Source organism: Rhineura floridana, chromosome 15 (genome assembly GCF_030035675.1).
Source record: "Rhineura floridana isolate rRhiFlo1 chromosome 15, rRhiFlo1.hap2, whole genome shotgun sequence".
Taxonomy (NCBI): Eukaryota; Metazoa; Chordata; class Lepidosauria; order Squamata; family Rhineuridae; genus Rhineura; species Rhineura floridana.
In genome coordinates, this window is record NC_084494.1 from 13,393,465 (window position 1) to 13,411,981 (window position 18,517).

The following is an 18,517-nucleotide window of genomic DNA, read 5'->3' on the forward strand; positions in this document are numbered from 1 at the left end:
GAAAGTATTGGTAAGGCTAGCTCCCTTTGTCTCATCTTGAGGCCTGAGATGACATTGGGCAACCTATGGATGATGCAAGTGGACCAGTAGCCCTGGAAGGGGATGGGATTGGTTATGGATTGGGATGGGGAGGTCCGGGCTCAGAATTTTGGTGGTGGATTTAGGATTTTATATGAAAGGTTATTTAAGCCAAAACTATTTTAATTATAATAAATCTTTTTAGTTATCAATCTTCTTAGTTATCTCCAACATATTTAGAGTCCCCCTCACAATGTGAGGCTCTAAGCCTTTGCTTACCTAGCTTGTTCCTAAATCCAGCACTGCCCAGCAACTTTTACGAACTACACTTCCCCTGATTCTATGGGGGAAGCCATGTGCGTTGGATGTGTTTTAAATGTATGGTGCAGATGTGCAAAGATAGTGTTGGCATGTACATTCTTGAGTGTCTGGTTGTCAACTTTTCATTTTTTAAAAAAATTGGTCCCTGCTCCTATGCTTTTAACAACAGCTTCTTTTGCGGATATTATTTAATGACCATTGCTATTTCCAGGCTGCAGATAAAACCTTTGGCAGACAGAGCTGCTGTTAGAAGCACAGGATCATGCCAGGCTGTTGTTGTTGATGATGTTTTCGTGGCCATTTGACAATGTTTAGTGGTCCTTGCTGATTGGGCACTTCAAGACCACATCCACACCACCCATTTTAAAACACTTTTATACCCCTTTAACAGTCATGGCTTCCCCCCAAAGAATCCTGGGAGCTGGAGTTTGTTACAGAGCTACAGTTCCCAGCACCCTTAAAAAACTACAGGTCCATGATGGTATATGAGTGCTTTAAATGGATGGTGTGGATGTATTCAGTTGATGATGCTAATCTGAAAACTGTTGGGATGGGTCTGTATTGAAATGGTCAGCTTGGTTGTTTGAGCCACCTGGATTTTTTCACCTGTCAGCACTTTGGACTCCCCCCTCCCCCCGCCACAGTGGTTGCTGCTGTTGCAGACTATACGGCTGTTTGGTGATATTGTAATGGCCCGGCTATATCTGTCATGCATAGCGTGGGATGGGATGGGATGGGTGGCTGTCTTCTCCCAAGATCTCTGCCCATGCAGGGTGGGAATCTCGGTCATGTACTGATGGCAATAGTGATCTGGCCCTCCAGATGTTGTTGGACTCCATTTGCAGTCCAACAAGATCTGGAGGGCCATAAGTTCTTCATCCCTGTGTCATTGGATGCAATTAAGGCTGAGCCATCGACATTTGTTTCCATTCTAGCAAGTGGTGTGTGAGGCAGTATGAAATGCTTACAGGGCACAGGATGAGCTGATAAGCTACGCAGGGTTGAGCAGTGAGGCCTGCCATCTCCTGAGAAAGCCACAATAGGCCCAAGTGGCCCCTTGGCAGTTCCTGAGAGCTGCTGCTTCTGGTGCTGTTGTAAGCTTTCCAAATGAAGCCCTATCTGCACTATACTTTTAAAGCAGCATCATACACTTTAAACAGCCATGGCTTCCTCCAAAGAATCCTGGGAACTATAGTTTGCTAAGGGCGCTGAGAATTATTAAATGTAAATGGACTACCTCCAAGTCGATTCTGACTTATGGCGACCCTATGAATAGAGTTTTCATGGTAAGCGGTATTCAGAGGTGGTTCACCATTGCCTTCCTCTGAGGCTGAGAGGCAGTGACTGGCCCAAGGTCACCCAGTGAGCTTCATGGCTGTGTGGGGATTCAAACCCCGGTCTCCCAGGTTGTAGTCCAACACTCTAACCACTACACCACACTGGCTCTCGCTGAGAGTTATTAGGAAAGCCCTATTCCCCTTGCAGAGCTACAGTTCTCAGAGTTCCCTGGGGAGAGGGGTTGATCGTTAAACTGCTCTGGGAATTGTGTGGGGAATAAGACACCCTTAATAAACTACAGTTCTGACGATTCTTTGGGGGAAGCCATGACTACTTAAAGTGGTATGATACTGCTTTAGATGTATAGTGCAGATGGTTCAGAGAAGATATGTGGTCCTGCTTAATTATTGCATAGAGTCTGAAAAGCAGCTGTGGCCCAGTGGGGGGGGGGGTTCTTTAAGCTCTTACAAGAAGATGGCTCTGGGGTGGGGGAGAAACTCAGTTCAGTTCACATTTAAAGGTGAATCTACCAAATCTGCATTTCCAAAGCAACACGTGAACTGAAACCTTGCTATCCTCTAAAGTTCGCACCTCTCGAATTTTGCAATACAGTTCTCCAGCCAAGTAGTGTGTACAAAGATGTGCAGCTGCACACTAGGGCATAAAAATGCTTATATTCGTGAAAATAACTGCGAGAATGCATTATGTTAGGGGAAATTGCTTTGCAAAAATGAATGAGAAATTTCCATGAAAATGCTGACTACCATTTCCATGAGGATTTTTTTTTTAAAAATTGGAAATTGATGCAGAAATGTGAAGAACAACTTAAGACTGGAAAAGTGAGGAGAGAGCCGAAATGAGCAGATCCATCTGTCCCTGGGTAGGGGTGACTCATCCCAAACAGTGGCACCAAACTAGACTTATATTAAAATGCCCGTTTACAGTTCAGGCCTGTTATTAACTAGTAAGCAATAGCTGCTCTTTGATTCTGGGATGGTGGAGTCGAGAATGCTCTGAGAAAAACTCTTGCCCCTCAGGCCATGGTGCCTCTTAGAGTGCACAAGCACCCAAGGGTGGGGCTTGGCAAGGATGTCTTTCCCTCTGTCCCCTCTGGCAACGCTTGCTCTCTTTATTTGTTCTGGTTTTCCTCTTTCCTCCATTAGCTCCACTGAAAAGAAAAGCTCCGAGGAGAAGGTTCCCCTCCCCTTTTCTTATCATTGCCAAAAAAATCCCCAAACTGCAAGATAAGCTAGGCCAAGAGCATGCGACTGGCTCAAGATCACCCAGTGAGCTTCATGGCTAAGTGAGGATTTGAATCTGGGTCTCTGAAACCCACACTCTGCTATTTAATTATTTATTACATTTATAGCCCACCTCTCCTGCAGGAGCTCAAGGTGGCGTACAAACATGGGCCTTCCCTCCTTCTGATTGTATCCTCAACACAACCCTGTGAGGTAGGTTAGGTTGATTGATTGATTGATTGAGTTTATTACGGTACAAAGACCAGTTTAGGGTAGGTTAGGTTGAGTGACAGTGACTGGCCCAAGGTCACCCAGTGAGCTTCACAGCTGAGTGGGGATTTGGACCCTGGTCTCTCAGGTCCCAGTCTGACACTCTAACTGCTATACCACACAGATCTAAGGGAAGTGGTTGTGGCTTGACACAAGGCCTGTGAGGGAGGAAAGTAGTACAGTTGTGGTTGTAATGGCCACCAGCAGTGAGCCAAGGTATCATTGCCATGGTTGTTTTAGGCTCCATCCTCCTTTAAACAGCTATGGCTTCCCCCAAGGAATCCTGGGAATGGTAGTTTATTTATTTTATTTATTTATTATTTGATTTATATCCTGCCCTTCCTCCCAGCTGGAGCCCAGGGTGGCAAGGCTGCAGAGAGTTGTTTGGAGAGCCCTCACATAGCTACAATTCCCAAAGTGGTTTAACAGTCAGTCCTTCTCAGGGAGTGTGAGGGAGGGGCGTCAAACTGAATTACGTTTAGGATGCATAGATTGCAGCTGTCCCCCAAAACTGCTACTCTACTCCAAAATGATCCCTCCCAAAGTGGATTTACTTTAAACAAAATTGGACTCTTCTTTCTGCACCCTCTACTCTCTGTGTGTGTGTGTGTGTGTGTATTCTGCAACATCATTGTCAAATTAATCCTGGGGTTCTCCACATACATTTGTATGGAATGTGTAATTAGCCCCTCAGCAGCTCTTCCACAGGGAACTGAATTTTATTTATATGTTAAAATATTTCTGTATTGTCTTTCTGTCCCTAAAGAGGCATATAAGCTGTGTACAGTAGGGCCCCACTCATACAGCGGGTTACTTTCTGGACCCCCGCTGTAAAGCGGAACCCATTGACTTGACCAAAATGGCGCCCGACGGCAAAAAAAGCCGTAAAAGCAGAACAAGCGCTGTAAGAGCAGGGCCTTTCTGCAACTGACAACCGCAGCATTAGCGGAATGCTGTAAAGCGAAGTGCTGTAAAGTGGGGCCCTACTGTACATCCATCCATTTAAAGCACATCACTCCCCTCACTCCCCCAAGCCTTCTGGGAACTGTAGTTTATTAAGGGGATTGTAACTGTGAGATGTAAACTACATCCCCAGGATTCTTTGGGAGAAGTAATGTGCTTTAAATCTATACAGTAGGGCCCCACTCATACAGCGGGTTACCTTCCAGACTCCCGCCTAAAAGCGAAACCCTCCAAAAAGCAGAACTCCGTCAATAAAATAGCGCCTGACACCCGAAAAATGCCATAAAAGCGGAACAAGTGCCATATGAGTGGGGCCTTACTCTAATTGAAAGCCACCGTTTTAGCCGGCTGCTGAAAAGCAGGACCCTACTGTAGTGTATATGCAGTATTTCATCTTCCTGGGCAAATTTCTGAATGCAGGCATTGTCTGGAGATCTGTGCCTTCATATCTTCCGGCTTTTTGAGTAGCTGTGAATCCATCCAGCGCCTTTGGGATGGGATGTAAATAAATCCTAGGAACAACCACCACAAAAAATCAGTAGAACACTTGGCCAACTGAAGTCAAAGAGGAAACAAGCCCAGTTGCGTCGAGTTACTTGGTTCTCATGAGAGCCCCATGCTTCCTGGCCTTTCATAATGTTTCTGAGGAGTCGTTCCAAGGTTTCGTTCATAGTTAAGATGAATAATTGCATCCTGGAAAAGTGATGCTGTGCAATCTGTCTAATCATAACTATGATGCAAATATATATGCAGAGAAGAGTGATTGTCAGAGCTGAGCATAGGCCTTGAGTGGGAACCAGAAATTAGGAGGCAGAACTAGGAAATGGTTCTACCATTTTCCATGTGAAATCCCAGCCTGATCATGACTCTTTATAACAGGGGTGGGAACCTTTTTTCAGCCCAAGGGATGTGTTATTTTCTGGGCAACTTTCCAAGGGCCACATGCTAGTGGGAGATTGGGCCAGAGACTAAAGTGGGCAGACCAAGAAATGTAAATGTTACCTTTGCACAGTAGACTAGTTTCTACATATACTTCTCTCTATCCTCCATTTGAGAGCCAGTGTGGTGTAGTGGTTTGTGTGTTGGACTACAACCTGGGAGACCAGGATCAGAATCCCCACACAGCCATGAAGCTCACTGGGTGACCTTCAGAGGAAGGCAATGGTAAAACCACCTCTGAATACCGTTTACCATGAAAACCCTATTCATAGGGACGCCATAAGTCGGGATCGACTTGAAGGCAGTCCATTTCATTTTCATCCTCCGTTTAGACAAGCAAGAAGCATGATCAGAGTTCAAAGATACATTTCACCCAGAAAAAAAAACACTCTGGGTGTGAAGCAGGGTCACTGAGGGGCATGGCCTGGAGAGAGTTCCAAGGGCCAGATAGAAAGGCCTGGGGGGCCGTGTTCAGTCCTCGGGCCCGAGGTTTCTCTCATCTGTTTTATAGCCTTTCCTCTTGAGGGCAAAATGTACTGGGGTATCTTACTGTTACTAGCTTCCAAATTGTTTCTGGGCAAAATTCAAGGTGCTGATTTCATTCTTTGTGTGTAGGGAACCTTAGGCCCTCCAGATGTTGCTGAACTACAACTACTATCATTGCCATGCTTGCCGGGAGTTGTAGTTACAACAACATCTGGATGGTCAAAGGTTCCCCACACCTACTGTATGGATTGGGTCCAGGATGCCTGAAGCATTGCATGCTTTGGTATGAACATTTAAGATCTTTATCAGAGACCCTCCTCTGGGTGCCCTGACCTTCAGAGGCTAGGTGGCTGGTAGCTAGAGAGAGGGTGTCACCACCAAGAAATTGCCAAAACTTTCTGCAGAGACCTTTGGCTGGTGCCTATTTCATCCCCGTTTTTTGCTCTCAGATAAAGACTTTTAGTGAATAATACTTTAGTCCTGTTTTCATTGCCGGTTCTGTTGCAGATTATTTTATTGTTGGCCTCCTCTGCCTGTTTTAATTATTTTCATTGTTGTATATTTGTTTTAAGTTGCTTGCACCTTTTGTTGTGAGCCTTACTGAAAGGTGGAGTCAAAATATCTTAATTTGTTCAGGGCTTGGCTTCAGAGGTAGGGCTGGACTCTAGAAAATAACCAAGTAGGAGTAATATTGGGTTTCCTTGTTTGGAGAAAAAATCTGCATCCCCAACCCGCCCTTCCATCCAATTAGAACTCAATTAGGGCAGCTCACATTTATAAGATAAAACAATTGAAACACAACAAATTATCTTAATCTTTGTCTTAATCTTAATTTTTGGGAAGAAATGGAGGAGGAGATGAGAACGCATCCTCCTTTCACTGGTTTTTGTCTCTTACACCCCAAGCATGTGCAGATTTGCAGAAAGAAAGAAGATTTCAGGGGTATAGTTGTCCGGGGTCTTGGGGGGGGGAGTCTTAGACCCTTTACTTTTTTGGGAGCAGGGTTCCAGTAGGGTTCCTAAGTTTCCAGTGTTCTATGAGGCAATCAGCATGAAAGGGGAATATACTAGCCACTGAGAAGAGTTTTCTAACTTGCTTCCTTGTCCTTTCCTGCTGATTGGAGCCAATCAAAGTGAAAAGAGGTGAGTCAGCCACTGAGAAGACTCTTTTCAGTAGCTAACACTCTCCCCTTTCGTGCTGGTTGGCTCCTAGGGACATCTGTTGTTGTGGGGGAAGGCATTCACAAGGCTCTCATTCTCAGCCCAGCAGCAAAAGAAAAAAAAGGGGGAGGGTGTGTGGTTGTGACTATCATGAAGGGACCCTGCACTTCTGAATTTCCCACTACATGACTGGATACAATTGCACCCCTTTTAAGCTTCCCCTGGAAAATGCTGGAAATCGACATTCCAATACATGTTTTCCCTTCAGTTTCAGGTCTGTGCGCCTTCTGAAGAATGACGGGATGGGCTTCCAGAAATACTCCTATATGAACGAAGACGAGGCTTGGAAGAGTTACCTTGAGAACCCTCTGACAGCAGCCACCAAGGCGATGATGAGAGTTAATGGAGATGATGACGGCGTGGCTGCCTTGAGTCTCCTCTATGACTATTACATGGTATGGAAAGCAGCCAGCAGGCCCTGAAAATGGCATTTCTTGCAGCCTCCCCCAACTGGGTGCTTTCTAGATGTTTTGGCTATCACTCCCATCTGCCTCAGCCAGCATGTGCTATCTGGGGTGGATGGCAGTTGTAGTCCAAAACATCTGGAAGGCATCCCGTTGGGGGAGGCTGGTTTACTGCCCCCTATTTAAGTTCTTCACAGAGAAAATGCCCATAAACATGACTAGTTACCTAGTGCGCTTAAATGTATGGCATAGTCTCAGGGTCTACATTCTTCCCCTGTGGTAACTTGGTGGTCCTTATCCTGCCAAGTGGTCAGGAGAACTTCACCATAGATCAGGTGAAGATGTGTGGTTGTCTGGAATAGGTCTTAATCTCATTTGGATACAGGAGCACCGCTACCTCAAGTTTCGAAAGAACCTGTACCCCGACCCCGGCCACATTCACACAATACATTTATTACACCTTAAACAGTCATGGCTTTCCCCAAAGCATCATGGGAAGTGTAGTTTGTGAAGGAGACTCCTGTTCTCATAGAGCTACTGTTGTCAGAGTGGCTTAATAGTCCCTCTTCCCAGATAACTCTGAGAATTGTAGCTTTGTTTGGGGAATATAGGTCCCCTAATACCTGTTAGCACCCTTCACAAATGATACTTCCCAGGGTTCTTTGGGGGAAGCCATGGCTGTTTAAAGTGGAATAACAGTGGAATAAATGTATGGTGTGAATGTGGTCCCTGTTAGAGACTTGTCCATGTCTTGTCTCATCAAAAAGATTTGCTCCTCAGCAGAACCATTAGCAGCGAGTTATTGGCAAAGTAGTCACAGTTTTTGTTCGTTCAGAAAAGACTTTCCCCACCCCAACCCTGGCACAGGAGTGAGGGGTGGGAGTTGCTCCAGATGGAAACGGGGATGGTGTGAAATCACAATAAGTACTGATATTGAGGGGAAAGCGAAAGCATGGTCTCTTCAGCAAGCTGATCAACCCATGTTGGTAGTGGCCAGCCCAGAAGTATATCTCTGCTCCCTGTTCTACAGGTAACGTTTCTGTTTTTTCTGCCTTGGCAGGTTCCAAAGGAAAAGAGGATCCTTCCATCTGGAACAATGGGGCGCAATGAACTTGGGAAGAGGTGAGAGAGAATCCTGTCCCAGTAGGCCTCAAACATTTGCAAGCGCAATGCTTTGGCTTGCGTCTGACCAGCTTTCAAGTACAGTGCTGTTACTGTCAGAAAATGGAGACCACATATATAAACTTATTTCGCAAGGGGTCTTTGCAAAATCAACAATGTGTGCTTAAATGTGTGGTATGTATGCAGCCCGAAGTTTTGGCTTTGGCAAGTCTCTAGGAAGAGGTAATTCCACAGCTGAGGGCCAGGAGCTGAGAATGCCACTCTGGACAGCCATAAGATCTGACCTAGTGTATAGATCAGCCTTTCCCAACTGGTGTGCCTCCAGATGTTGTTGGACCACAACTCCCATCAGCCTCAGCCATTGGCAATGCTGGCTGACGCTGATGGGAGTTGTGGTCCGACAACATCTGGAGGCACACTGGTTGGGAAAGGCTGGTATAGATAGTGTGGTTAAAATGAAACCATTCCTGGTCAAGCTTACAGGTTGCAGTAGATCACAGTGGTGAAAGTAGTCTCAAATGTTCTGGCCTAGGCTGTTGCCAGCACCTTGAAATGGAGCTGGTGCAGCAGACCCTGGAGCACTGGTGTTCATGGGTTAAAGATGTGTGGGGCTCCAGAAAATGGTTTGGTAGACCCCCTCCCTCTCAATTTTCCTTTATTCTAGCCTGAGAGGGCTTGAATTTCACCCCATGTCCCCTGTGGTGGAGCTGACAAAGTACAGCAAGAACTAGGAGGGACAGGCTCCCTGTGGTCTCTCTGCACTGAGCATGAGGGTGATAAGCATGCTTTTGTTTCAACTGCTTCCAAAATGAGCAATGTTCTCCCTTTCATCCTCCTTGGCTTCCATGCCTTTCAGATAACCCTCCCAAAAATAAGTTAACGGTCCGTTGGAATCTCTCAGTTCAGTCCCTCAATTCCTGGACTCTTTGTACCCCTGAGCTATGTGTTTTACATATCTATTTCTGAACTACTGACCCTGTACCAGGGTCATGAAGTATTGACTCTCCCTGATCCCACCAGGACCGAGTGGTGGGAAAGGGTTACATTTAACTCTTTACCTTGCTTGGGAATGATGGGTTTACCATTTTTTGAGAGGGGGAATCTTTTCTCAGAGGTAGCATTTGGATATACAGCTGAAGACCTCTTGGGAATCGGAGTCCTTGTCCCTTTATGTGGCATATTCTCCTTCATGGAGGGAGAAATTAAAGCTTGTATCTCTCTTCCTTCTTCTGCTCTATGTACATTTCAAGGGAGAAAAAGGTAACCAACCTCTCCACCTCATGACCAAGGGGGCAATGAGTGAGAGGTTCAGAGGCTTCATATGTACAAGGGGAAGATCTCAAGGGCATCATTGCGCCCACAGGTACCATGTTGGCAACCCATAAGAACCTGTTGTATTTCTGTGCCCTCAGAGTATAAGGTGGGAAATCAAAGGTGCCAGAGACCAAGAATATGAACAGGACTCGTGAGGAGTGAACATAGCTTTTCACTTGCACAGCTCAAGTGTTTGGTTATGATGTGGTGATTCAGAGGCTGAAGTCTGTTTTAGTCATTCAGGCTTTTACCAAGTGGATGTGTAGGCCTCTCAGTACCACTGTTTCAGCAAAGCAAAGCAATTATGATTATTTTGTTTTAATTTAATTGGATTTCTTACCTGCCCTTAACCGTAACTCAATCAGGTATTGAGGAGCAGCCAACTGGGTACTCTAGCACCACATTCACACCAGACATTTTTCCACTTTAAGCAGTCATGGCCTCCCTCAAAGAATTCTGGGACGTGTAGTTCTGGGAGGGTGCTGAGAGTTGTCAGGAGACCCCCTATTCCCATCACAGAGGTACAATTCCCAGACTTCTCTGGGAAGAGGGACTGACAGTTAAACTGCTCTGGGAACTTGAGACCATGTTCTCCAATGTGGTTGTTTTGAGCTCAGACAACAGGCTTGTGAAATGCTGGAGTGCTACCCCTCAGCAAATGGTTGTTTGTGTTCATTTCTTGCACATCAGGTGCAGATGATTAGTAAAATGTCTTCCTGTCTGCCTTGCATGGCTAAGTACTTTTTTTTCTGGTCTGGATCCTTCTTCCCCTCTAGACACTGTCACGGGATGGAGTATGAACCTGATATTTCCTCCTTTGAAAGCTCTGCTCACCTCATGAAGCTCTTGGCTGAAAATGTTTCCATGAACCAAGAATATTCCGATGTGCCTAAGAAAAATGGCTTAGGGCTGGAGGGTATCCCCTCTCCTCACAAGCCACCTGCCCTGCCTCCTGGCACCAGCAAGTTGGAAACCAATCCTGAGAACTATATGATAACATCAGGGGATGTGTACGACAACAGCTCTCTCAACTCCCTCTTTGACGTGATCCCTGTGGCTCCGCCGCAGCAGAGGTGGCAGCCAGACAGCACGTTCAAAGAAGACCCTCAGGAGGTCAGCAGTGTGCTCGGGGATCTGGGCCTGCCAAAACGTTTCTAGAGCAAAACTGTGTGGCTCTGCCCATCTCTAGGCAGGATGTGACATGTATGGTATAAAAGGGAGCAGCACAAATTGCACTAATGAGGCGAGCAGAGGGAGTGTCCCTTATGTGCCAAGTTAGCCGTCATCGAGATTCAGCAGGGTGAAGTGGTTTGTTTTGATGGAAGGACTTCTTGACAGTCTCTCCACCATCCCTTCTGTTTCCTTTAAAAATGAACTCCTCTCCTTCGACAATGGCCAACCATGCTGTCTTCTCTGGCATATTGACAAATTGCCCCTCCCACCCCAGTTACATCAATGCTAGCTATTCAATCCACTGGACGTATGCAAAACATGCAGTAGATGAAAGGAGAAAAGGGAGAGACGTAGGCCACATCCATTCCCAGCAACCATTGTCTGACCCATCATCGCCATCTGCCACAAATGGATGCAACAGACGCATTCTTTGAAGCACTCTTATCCCACTTTAAACAGTCATAGCTTCCCCCAAAGAAATCTGGGAACTATAGTTTAAGGGTGCTGAGAATGGTTAGAAAACCCCTCACAGAGCTACAGTTCCCAGCACCCTCAACAAACTGTAGTTCCCAGGATTCTTTGGGGGAAGTTATGACTGTTTAAAGTGGGATAAGAGTGCTTTAAAGGTATGGTGTGGATGTGACCTGCCATTCTGTGTACATAGAGTGATAAAAAAAAACCTTGACAACATTGTGAAAAGATGTGGCTGAGGGCAGATGAAAAGCATAATAAGGGTCAAGAGAAGATATCCCATTCAAAGTCATGGAGCTGACATAGTGCCTTTGAAGGGCGCTGAGTTTCTGGGGAGGAGCGTGGGAATGTGTGCAGCCACTTGGTATGTTCCCTTTTGCATACTTCATCTCAAAAATTTGCACCCAAAGTAGGAAGAGGAAGCGTGTTGCGAGTTCCTGTTAATTCCCTACCTGACCAGGAAGTTGCTTGGGATGTGATTCATAATTTATTTATTTGGCAAAGTATCCTCCTTCCCCGTGGTAGAGAATTCCAGGAAAAAGTGGGACCTGAGAAGGTTCTGGATCATTATAGGTACCTATAATCCCTGGCTATTGACTCTGCTGGCTGGGGCTGATGGGAGTTGTAGTCCAAAACATCTGGAAGGCACCAGGCTGAGGGAGACTCTACTTTATGTATTAACCCGTAGCCGTCTCGATTCTCTTTTCCACCCCAGAATTTCCTTGGAAGATAGTTGAGAAAATATCACTGAAGAGCTGGACTCTTGAACTTCTCTCTTGTTCAGGGCATGATCCATTGGCCTTTACTGGGGTCAATAGATGAGGAGTCAGAGTTAATTCCAGCTAGATATGCCGACTTTGCTCATTTGTTTTTATTGCCGCTGCTTTGTAACAGCAGCCTGGCATGGCTTAGCAGGTGAAGCTTTTTCTCCATGCCGAGGAAAACATCCAACTGCTAAATTTCGGCACGTGGATAAAATATTTGCGTGGCATACGCTAGTTTTATTAAAATTCCGAATGAATGTTTTGCCTCGTTTCCAAAGGGAAACACTTTTGGGGTGTTAACTCTAGATGATATTCAGTGCTAGTCCTACTCAGAGGAGACCCACTGAAGTGAATGGGAAGGGCTGTAGCTCAGTGGTAGAGCATCTGCCTTGTATGCAGAAGGTCCCTGGTTCCGTCCCCAGCATCTCCAGGTAGGGCTGGGAGAGACTCTTGTCTGAAATCCTGGAGAGCCACTGCCAGTCAGTGTAGACAACACTGATCTAGATGGACCAATGGTCTGGCTCGGTAGAAGGCAGCTTCCTAGGTTCCTAACAGCCATGACTAACTTAGGTTCATTAATTTCAATGGATCTACTCTGAGTAGGACTTAGTTGGATACAACCCGAAGTTTTCATTTCCAGGGCTGAGTTAGAATACAAAAGAATTCATATACGGAGGTCCTGATTTTGCCTCTCTCTATAGACGCTGATCTTCAACGATATTCTGAAGTCCCAGACAGAAGCACCATGTCCAGAGGCTTATTCTGCTAGCGATGCCAAGAGGTAATTTGCAACTGATTTCTTGAGTGATATGTTTGCAATGAATTGCTCTGGAATCATATGCCTAGTATATTAAGGGGGAAATTTAGCAGAGTCCTCGGGGAAGGGCCATAGCTCAGTGCCTCGCCTGCAGAAGGTCCCCGGTTCAATCCCTGGTGGCATCCAGGTTGGGCTGGGAGAGTCCCTGCCTGAAACCCCTGAGAGTTGCTGCCAGTCAGTGTAGAACAATACTGAGCTAGATAGACCAATGTCTGAGTCAGCAGAAGGCAGCTGCTAGTGGAGGTAAGGTGGGTGGAGGAATTATCCTGCTTGCCTCCTCCATGTGCTCCATTTAATTACATCTAAAAATAGACCCGCTCCAGTTGCCTGCTTTACATATGGACAGCACAGATGCATGAATAAATACATACGGCTATCCTGTCACACACCTAGTTTGGCCCTTCTGATGCTTCTGTCGCTGGAGGCTGGTCCATTGGGAGAAATGGGGCACTGCCCCACCAACCTCAGTCTGCTTTTAGCCAGCCCCTACCTGTCTACCTTCTTTCTTGCATCCGGTCCCAGGAGTGGCAAAATGGAGTGGCCTTATGTCTCAGTTTTGCCCTTGTAGAACTCAACAGGGAGGAGGATGGGATCCTAACTGAGATGAGTTTTCTCTCTCTGTCATCAGCTCTGGCTCCATTTCCTGTTGGCCTCCTTGCCCATCACCCAGTCCCAATGGGCATCAGCAGCCACCATTAGCTTTTGTGTCTTTCAGAGTAAAATAGTATAAAACTGTTTGTTTACAATCTGCCTTCTCTCCTCCTTTTAAATTGCTCCATTTAAGTGACTTTGAATACACTTTGGGATCCCCAAAAGCTATTCACATCAAATCAGGTGACTCACCCATGGCCTACCTCAACAAAGGACAGTTCTACCCAGTCACGCTGCGGACAGCTGGAGATGCTAAATGTTTACACCTGTCCTCAAATAAAGTGAAGGTAAGGGACATGCCAAGAAAAGTTCCCACCAAAATGGATGTCAAACAGCTGAAACAATGGTTCGGGAGGTCTAATTTTTTTGTTTTCTGAAGCCAGAAATAGCTGTGGAGGTTTCAGAAACTGTAGTATATTCTCTAATCAGGGGTGGGGGAAGTGCCAAGGGCTGTGTTTCCCAACTGGAAAGTTGTTGACCAAATTCCAGTAGTGGGGGGAGATAGACCCACACACAATCACACACCCTTAATCACACAGAGACACACACAAAGGTATTTCTCATGGAAACAGAGCAATTCCACTGAAGTTTCACCTTTCATTTTCTCCATAGCCTTTTTTTTTTTACAAAGTGTGTTTTTAAAAAGCTCTCAAAACCCCTTTATCTGTCCTGACTCTGCAAAAGGCAAAAAGAACTCTGTAATCCCAGCAAAAGAATGCCAATAATACTGATGCACAGCAGAACTACAAGTCTTTCCTTATAGTTATTCAAAATCTCAAAACGCAATTGCATCCTGAAAACTGTATGCCCACAATTGCAAAATGCATGGGTACTTTCCCCATATTTGCAAGGTATGCAAGTCTTCCTCCCTGCTGAGACGTTTTACTATGGTCTTCTTGCAGCAGATCTTACAAAGGAGGGAGCTGCATCTGCATCCTTGGCACGGCATCAGTGCCCTTTTTCTTTTCAGCTGCTCCCCACTGAATAGTTGATGGGTGGGAGGGGACGCAGAGGCCCCCATGAAATCCAGCTGCAAAGCATATCCAACCCATGAGTTGGAACCCCTGTACGAAAGCACTGAGCAAAGTTTGATTTGATTTTTACAAATAGATATGTAAAATAATACCGTATATAAGGTAACGGGAGACACTTTTGACTTTCCCCCTTTCTCCCAGAGTGTCGTGATGGTGGTGTTTGACAATGAAAAGATTCCAATGGAGCAGCTCAAGTTCTGGAAGCACTGGCATTCCCGTCAACCCACCGCCAAACAGAGAGTCATCGATGTCGGTATGGAGTGGAGATGCTGTGGGATTTCTCCTCTAGGAGGGAAAATAAATGGATACTGGAGGTTCAAAGTGCAGCTCAGGGCTGTTAGAAAGCCCTTTTTCAGGCAGCCCCACACTGCTGTTTAAACCTCAAAAAAATCCAGAGCTGTGTGTGGGGCTGTTTACAAAAGACTTTCAAAGTCCAGTTGCGGCTTCAAAGCCTAGAGTCACCTGATGTCACTGTGACGTCAGGTGATTGACAAGTGGTTAGCTCTGCCCACCTGTCAATTTGACCCTCCAGGGTGGGAAAATAAGGATCTGGCCTGCTGGCCAGAAAAGACTCCCCACCCCAGCTATAGAGATGTGAGGGACAAAGTGGTATCGTTGCTTGTCCATAGAGAATCATGGTGAATGGATCCTTTCGGCTGCCCTGTTTTAACAGCATCCCTCTGCGTCCCCTGAAAACTCTTTAGAGCCACTCTGTAAGATGTGAGGGTCTGTCACCAGAAGAGGAAATCAGCAACTCCCTTCTCCCTATACCCCCTCCCCATCTTCACCTTAGAATCTAGAGGGAGTTTAGGTGTGGTTTCCGGTGAAACTAGAAGGGTGGGGCTTATCACACCTTGTTAAGAATATAGTAGTTATAATTGGGCAATTGAAGAGTAACTGCCTGTTTCATGCCTTCCAGCTGACTGTAAAGAGAATTTCAATACTGTGCAGCATATTGAGGAGGTGGCTTACAACGCCTTGTCCTTTGTCTGGAACATTGCTGAAGAAGCAAAGGTACGGCCAGGCCCATGCAAAAAATGCAGTATCCCTCTGTACTACTCTGTTTTATACCAGGTTTGACAGTTATGGTTTCTTGCAAAGAACACTGGGAACTGGAGTTCGGTAAGGGTGCTGAGAAATCCAAGAAGAACCCTGATGGATCAGGTCTAGACTAGCATCCTGTTCTCTCAGTGGCCAAGCAGATGCTCATGGAGTGCTGGCCAAAAACGTCTCCCCACCCTGGCTATAGAAATGCGAGGGACAAAATGATATCATTGTGTGTCCGTAGGAGGATCTGAGTACAACAGCAACTCTCGCCGCTTTGCATACCTGTTGCCGGGAATCATGAGGCATACTGTCTCTGACAGTGGAGGCAGAATATAGCCAATGTGGCTAGTAGCCCCTGATAGCCTTATTCTTCATGAATTATCTCTGAAGAGATTCCTAACCTCCCACACAATCACCATTCGAAGGGTAGAGACGCACTCACTGTTCTGCCAGTTCCAGTGCATCTCCATCTCTCTCTTCTAAAAACGGGGGCACACAACACTAGTCAACCCTCTCTTTTACTGTAAAACTTGGTGGGAGCAGCTTGAGTGTTTTTTTTTTTAATTTAGCTTCAGAGATTTCGCAACTGACTGGCAGATCATCCTGTTGCCCCTCCAGGTGTGGCTGATGGAAACGCTTTGCTCTAGACGACTAGTGTGCTCACAGCCCTAGTCTTTTTCCTTAAAAATAAAAAACCCTGTCTGTCGAGACAGCTCGGATGAACCCTTACAGCACAATCCTGTGCAGATCTGCTCAGAAGTAATTCCTGCAGAGTTCAATAGAACTTACTCCCAGCCAGCTCAATGCACATAGGATTGCAGCCTTAGCTCTGACACTTTTTATGGCCTGCCCAATGTGGTTTCTCCAGCAGCCTGAGCACAGATCCAGGGGCATCATTACCGGGGTGCGGGGTGTGTGGATCGCACCCGGGTGACACCATGAGGGGGGTGACACCCAGAGCCGCCCCGCCCGCCCCGTTGCCTGGCAAAGGAGCCGAGAAGCGCTCCGGGTCCTCCTTGGAGGCATGCAGGTGGGCGGGCGAGACCGGGAGCCGCATCGGCGGGGCGAGGGAGGCACGCCGGCATTCCCAGGCCTGCTTCTCCGGCTGGGTGCCCCTCCAGCGCGTGTCCTCCCAGGGGCATGGATCGGGGTGGCTGGTCTCACGCGCATGTGCAAGCTCAGCACAAGATTTGGGGGCTCACCAAGGGCCCCCCAGCACCCAGTCCGGTGCACGCCAAAAGCAGCCGCCCACTCGCTGGTGGTGAAGCCTGGACAGGCCTTCTACCGTCAGCCTGGAGCGTGTGCTAGACTGGCCACCCCTGTCCATGCCCCTGGGAGAGCGTGCACCGGAGGTCCGCACCCCCCCCCGCACTCCCGCTAGTGACACCGCTGCACAGATTATTGGTTTGCTGCAGATATACTTAAATTGGGTTGATGAACAAATGTCAACCTGGACTGAGAACAAGCCCGTGTAGTATGTGTGAATCTGGATTTTGCCCATGACACGAAAATATGCTTAGCAGGATCTGTTGAAATCCTTAGCACAGTGGTGGCTAACCTGTGGCCCTCCCACATGTTTCTGAACTACAGCTCTCATCAACTCCAGCCAGCATGGCCAATTGTCTGGGAAGATGGGAGTTGTAGTCCAGCAACATCTGGAGGGCCACATGTTCCCCATTCCTGCCTTAGTATTTCAGCATTAAACTATGCACCTAGCTCTCAGTGTTTTTTCCCAGCAGGTCTTAAATATACTTTCTAAGCTAGCCCCTTCCAGCTGGGTTTGGAATTTCCTCTGCACGCGTGAGGGCTTCTGTGTGTGCAGATGTGTGTCTTCTGTTTTGTTCCACTAGTGTCTCTAGTCAAACAGGTGTTGCAGGTTTTTGAAGGACTTCAGAAACCTGTGAACTGACATTGTGTTGGGCCAAGACTGCACACGATAGGCAAGGATGCCTCTGTTGTGCTCCCTGCAAGTCTGGGGAAAACTAAGTGTTTCATCTCCAGCTTTAGTGAAAAACAGCGGGGCCCCTCCAAAATGGTGTTTTATTGCAGGTATATTCTGCAACACAGCTTGGGAGCAGTAATCGTGCATTAGCGATGGATTTGTACTGGACGACCGTCCACACATCTTTCAGTTCAGCTTGATCAGTTGTTGTGTGGTGCCCTCCGCTTGCATTTAGACTCACTGTCAGGAAGATCATTCTTGTGCCATAGCACAGTAAAAATGGGAGGGGAAAATATACACAAGAACATTTGTGGTAGAAAAGATTGCAGGATTTCAGTAGGAAGCTGCAGGGCATGCATTGATTGGAAATGAAGCAGTGTGTCTGCGGCAAAACTTTTCCAGGCGCAAACAGTATTGAAAGCAAGATCTTGTATAATCCCCTTGATACCAACATGAGCACAAATCCTCATGACTACACAAGGACATCTGCCATGTTGCGATAGGGGAGAAGGTCTCTGCCACTTGTGACCTGCAAGCTGAAGATATCCCAACAGACATGAGCCATGGCTGGTTGGTGCTTGGCAACCCCCAGATTTTTGCTTTGCAGTCACAGGAAGATAGCGGAAATGGGTGGAAGGCTGTGTTTAGCTTGGTAGGTCACAGGTAGTGTTGGCTTGCAACAGCAGTATGTTGGATAGGAGAGATTATGCAAGATGCGTAAATGAAAAACAGTGGACAGGAACCTGCCACGCAATACAATGCATATCTACTCAAAAGTAAGTTCTGTTGACTTCTGTGGGGCTTACTCCCAAATAAGCGAGCATAGGATTGCAGCCATAGGACTTTCTGAATTTAATAGGAATTTTAGGTAGACATGGATAAGACTGTGCTGTTGGTATACTTGAAACTCGAGCAATTACTATTTTTGTTGTTGTTGTTCTGAGATTTCATTGGGCTGCCTTCATTCTTTTTAGCCCAAAGGCAGCCTTGGACTTTCTTTTTTTAAAAACAACAACAGAGGTTATAAGCCATCTTCAAGGTA

At 46.6% G+C, this 18,517-nt stretch overlaps 1 protein-coding gene across 5 annotated transcripts in view; it reads left to right on the top strand.

The window, feature by feature from the left end:
• Positions 1-18,517, top strand: part of GRHL3 (grainyhead like transcription factor 3) — a 67,668-nt gene that overhangs the window by 18,236 nt on the left and 30,915 nt on the right. For all 5 annotated transcript variants that reach the window (XM_061597121.1, XM_061597120.1, XM_061597119.1 and 2 more), the window contains 7 exons: positions 6,945-7,131; positions 8,201-8,262; positions 10,353-10,689; positions 12,686-12,765; positions 13,586-13,739; positions 14,628-14,739; positions 15,406-15,500. In XM_061597121.1, the coding sequence (XP_061453105.1) occupies positions 6,979-7,131; positions 8,201-8,262; positions 10,353-10,689; positions 12,686-12,765; positions 13,586-13,739; positions 14,628-14,739; positions 15,406-15,500 (993 nt within the window). In that variant the 5' untranslated portion in view covers positions 6,945-6,978. Of the gene's footprint in view, positions 1-6,944; positions 7,132-8,200; positions 8,263-10,352; positions 10,690-12,685; positions 12,766-13,585; positions 13,740-14,627; positions 14,740-15,405; positions 15,501-18,517 lie in introns of those variants that run through there.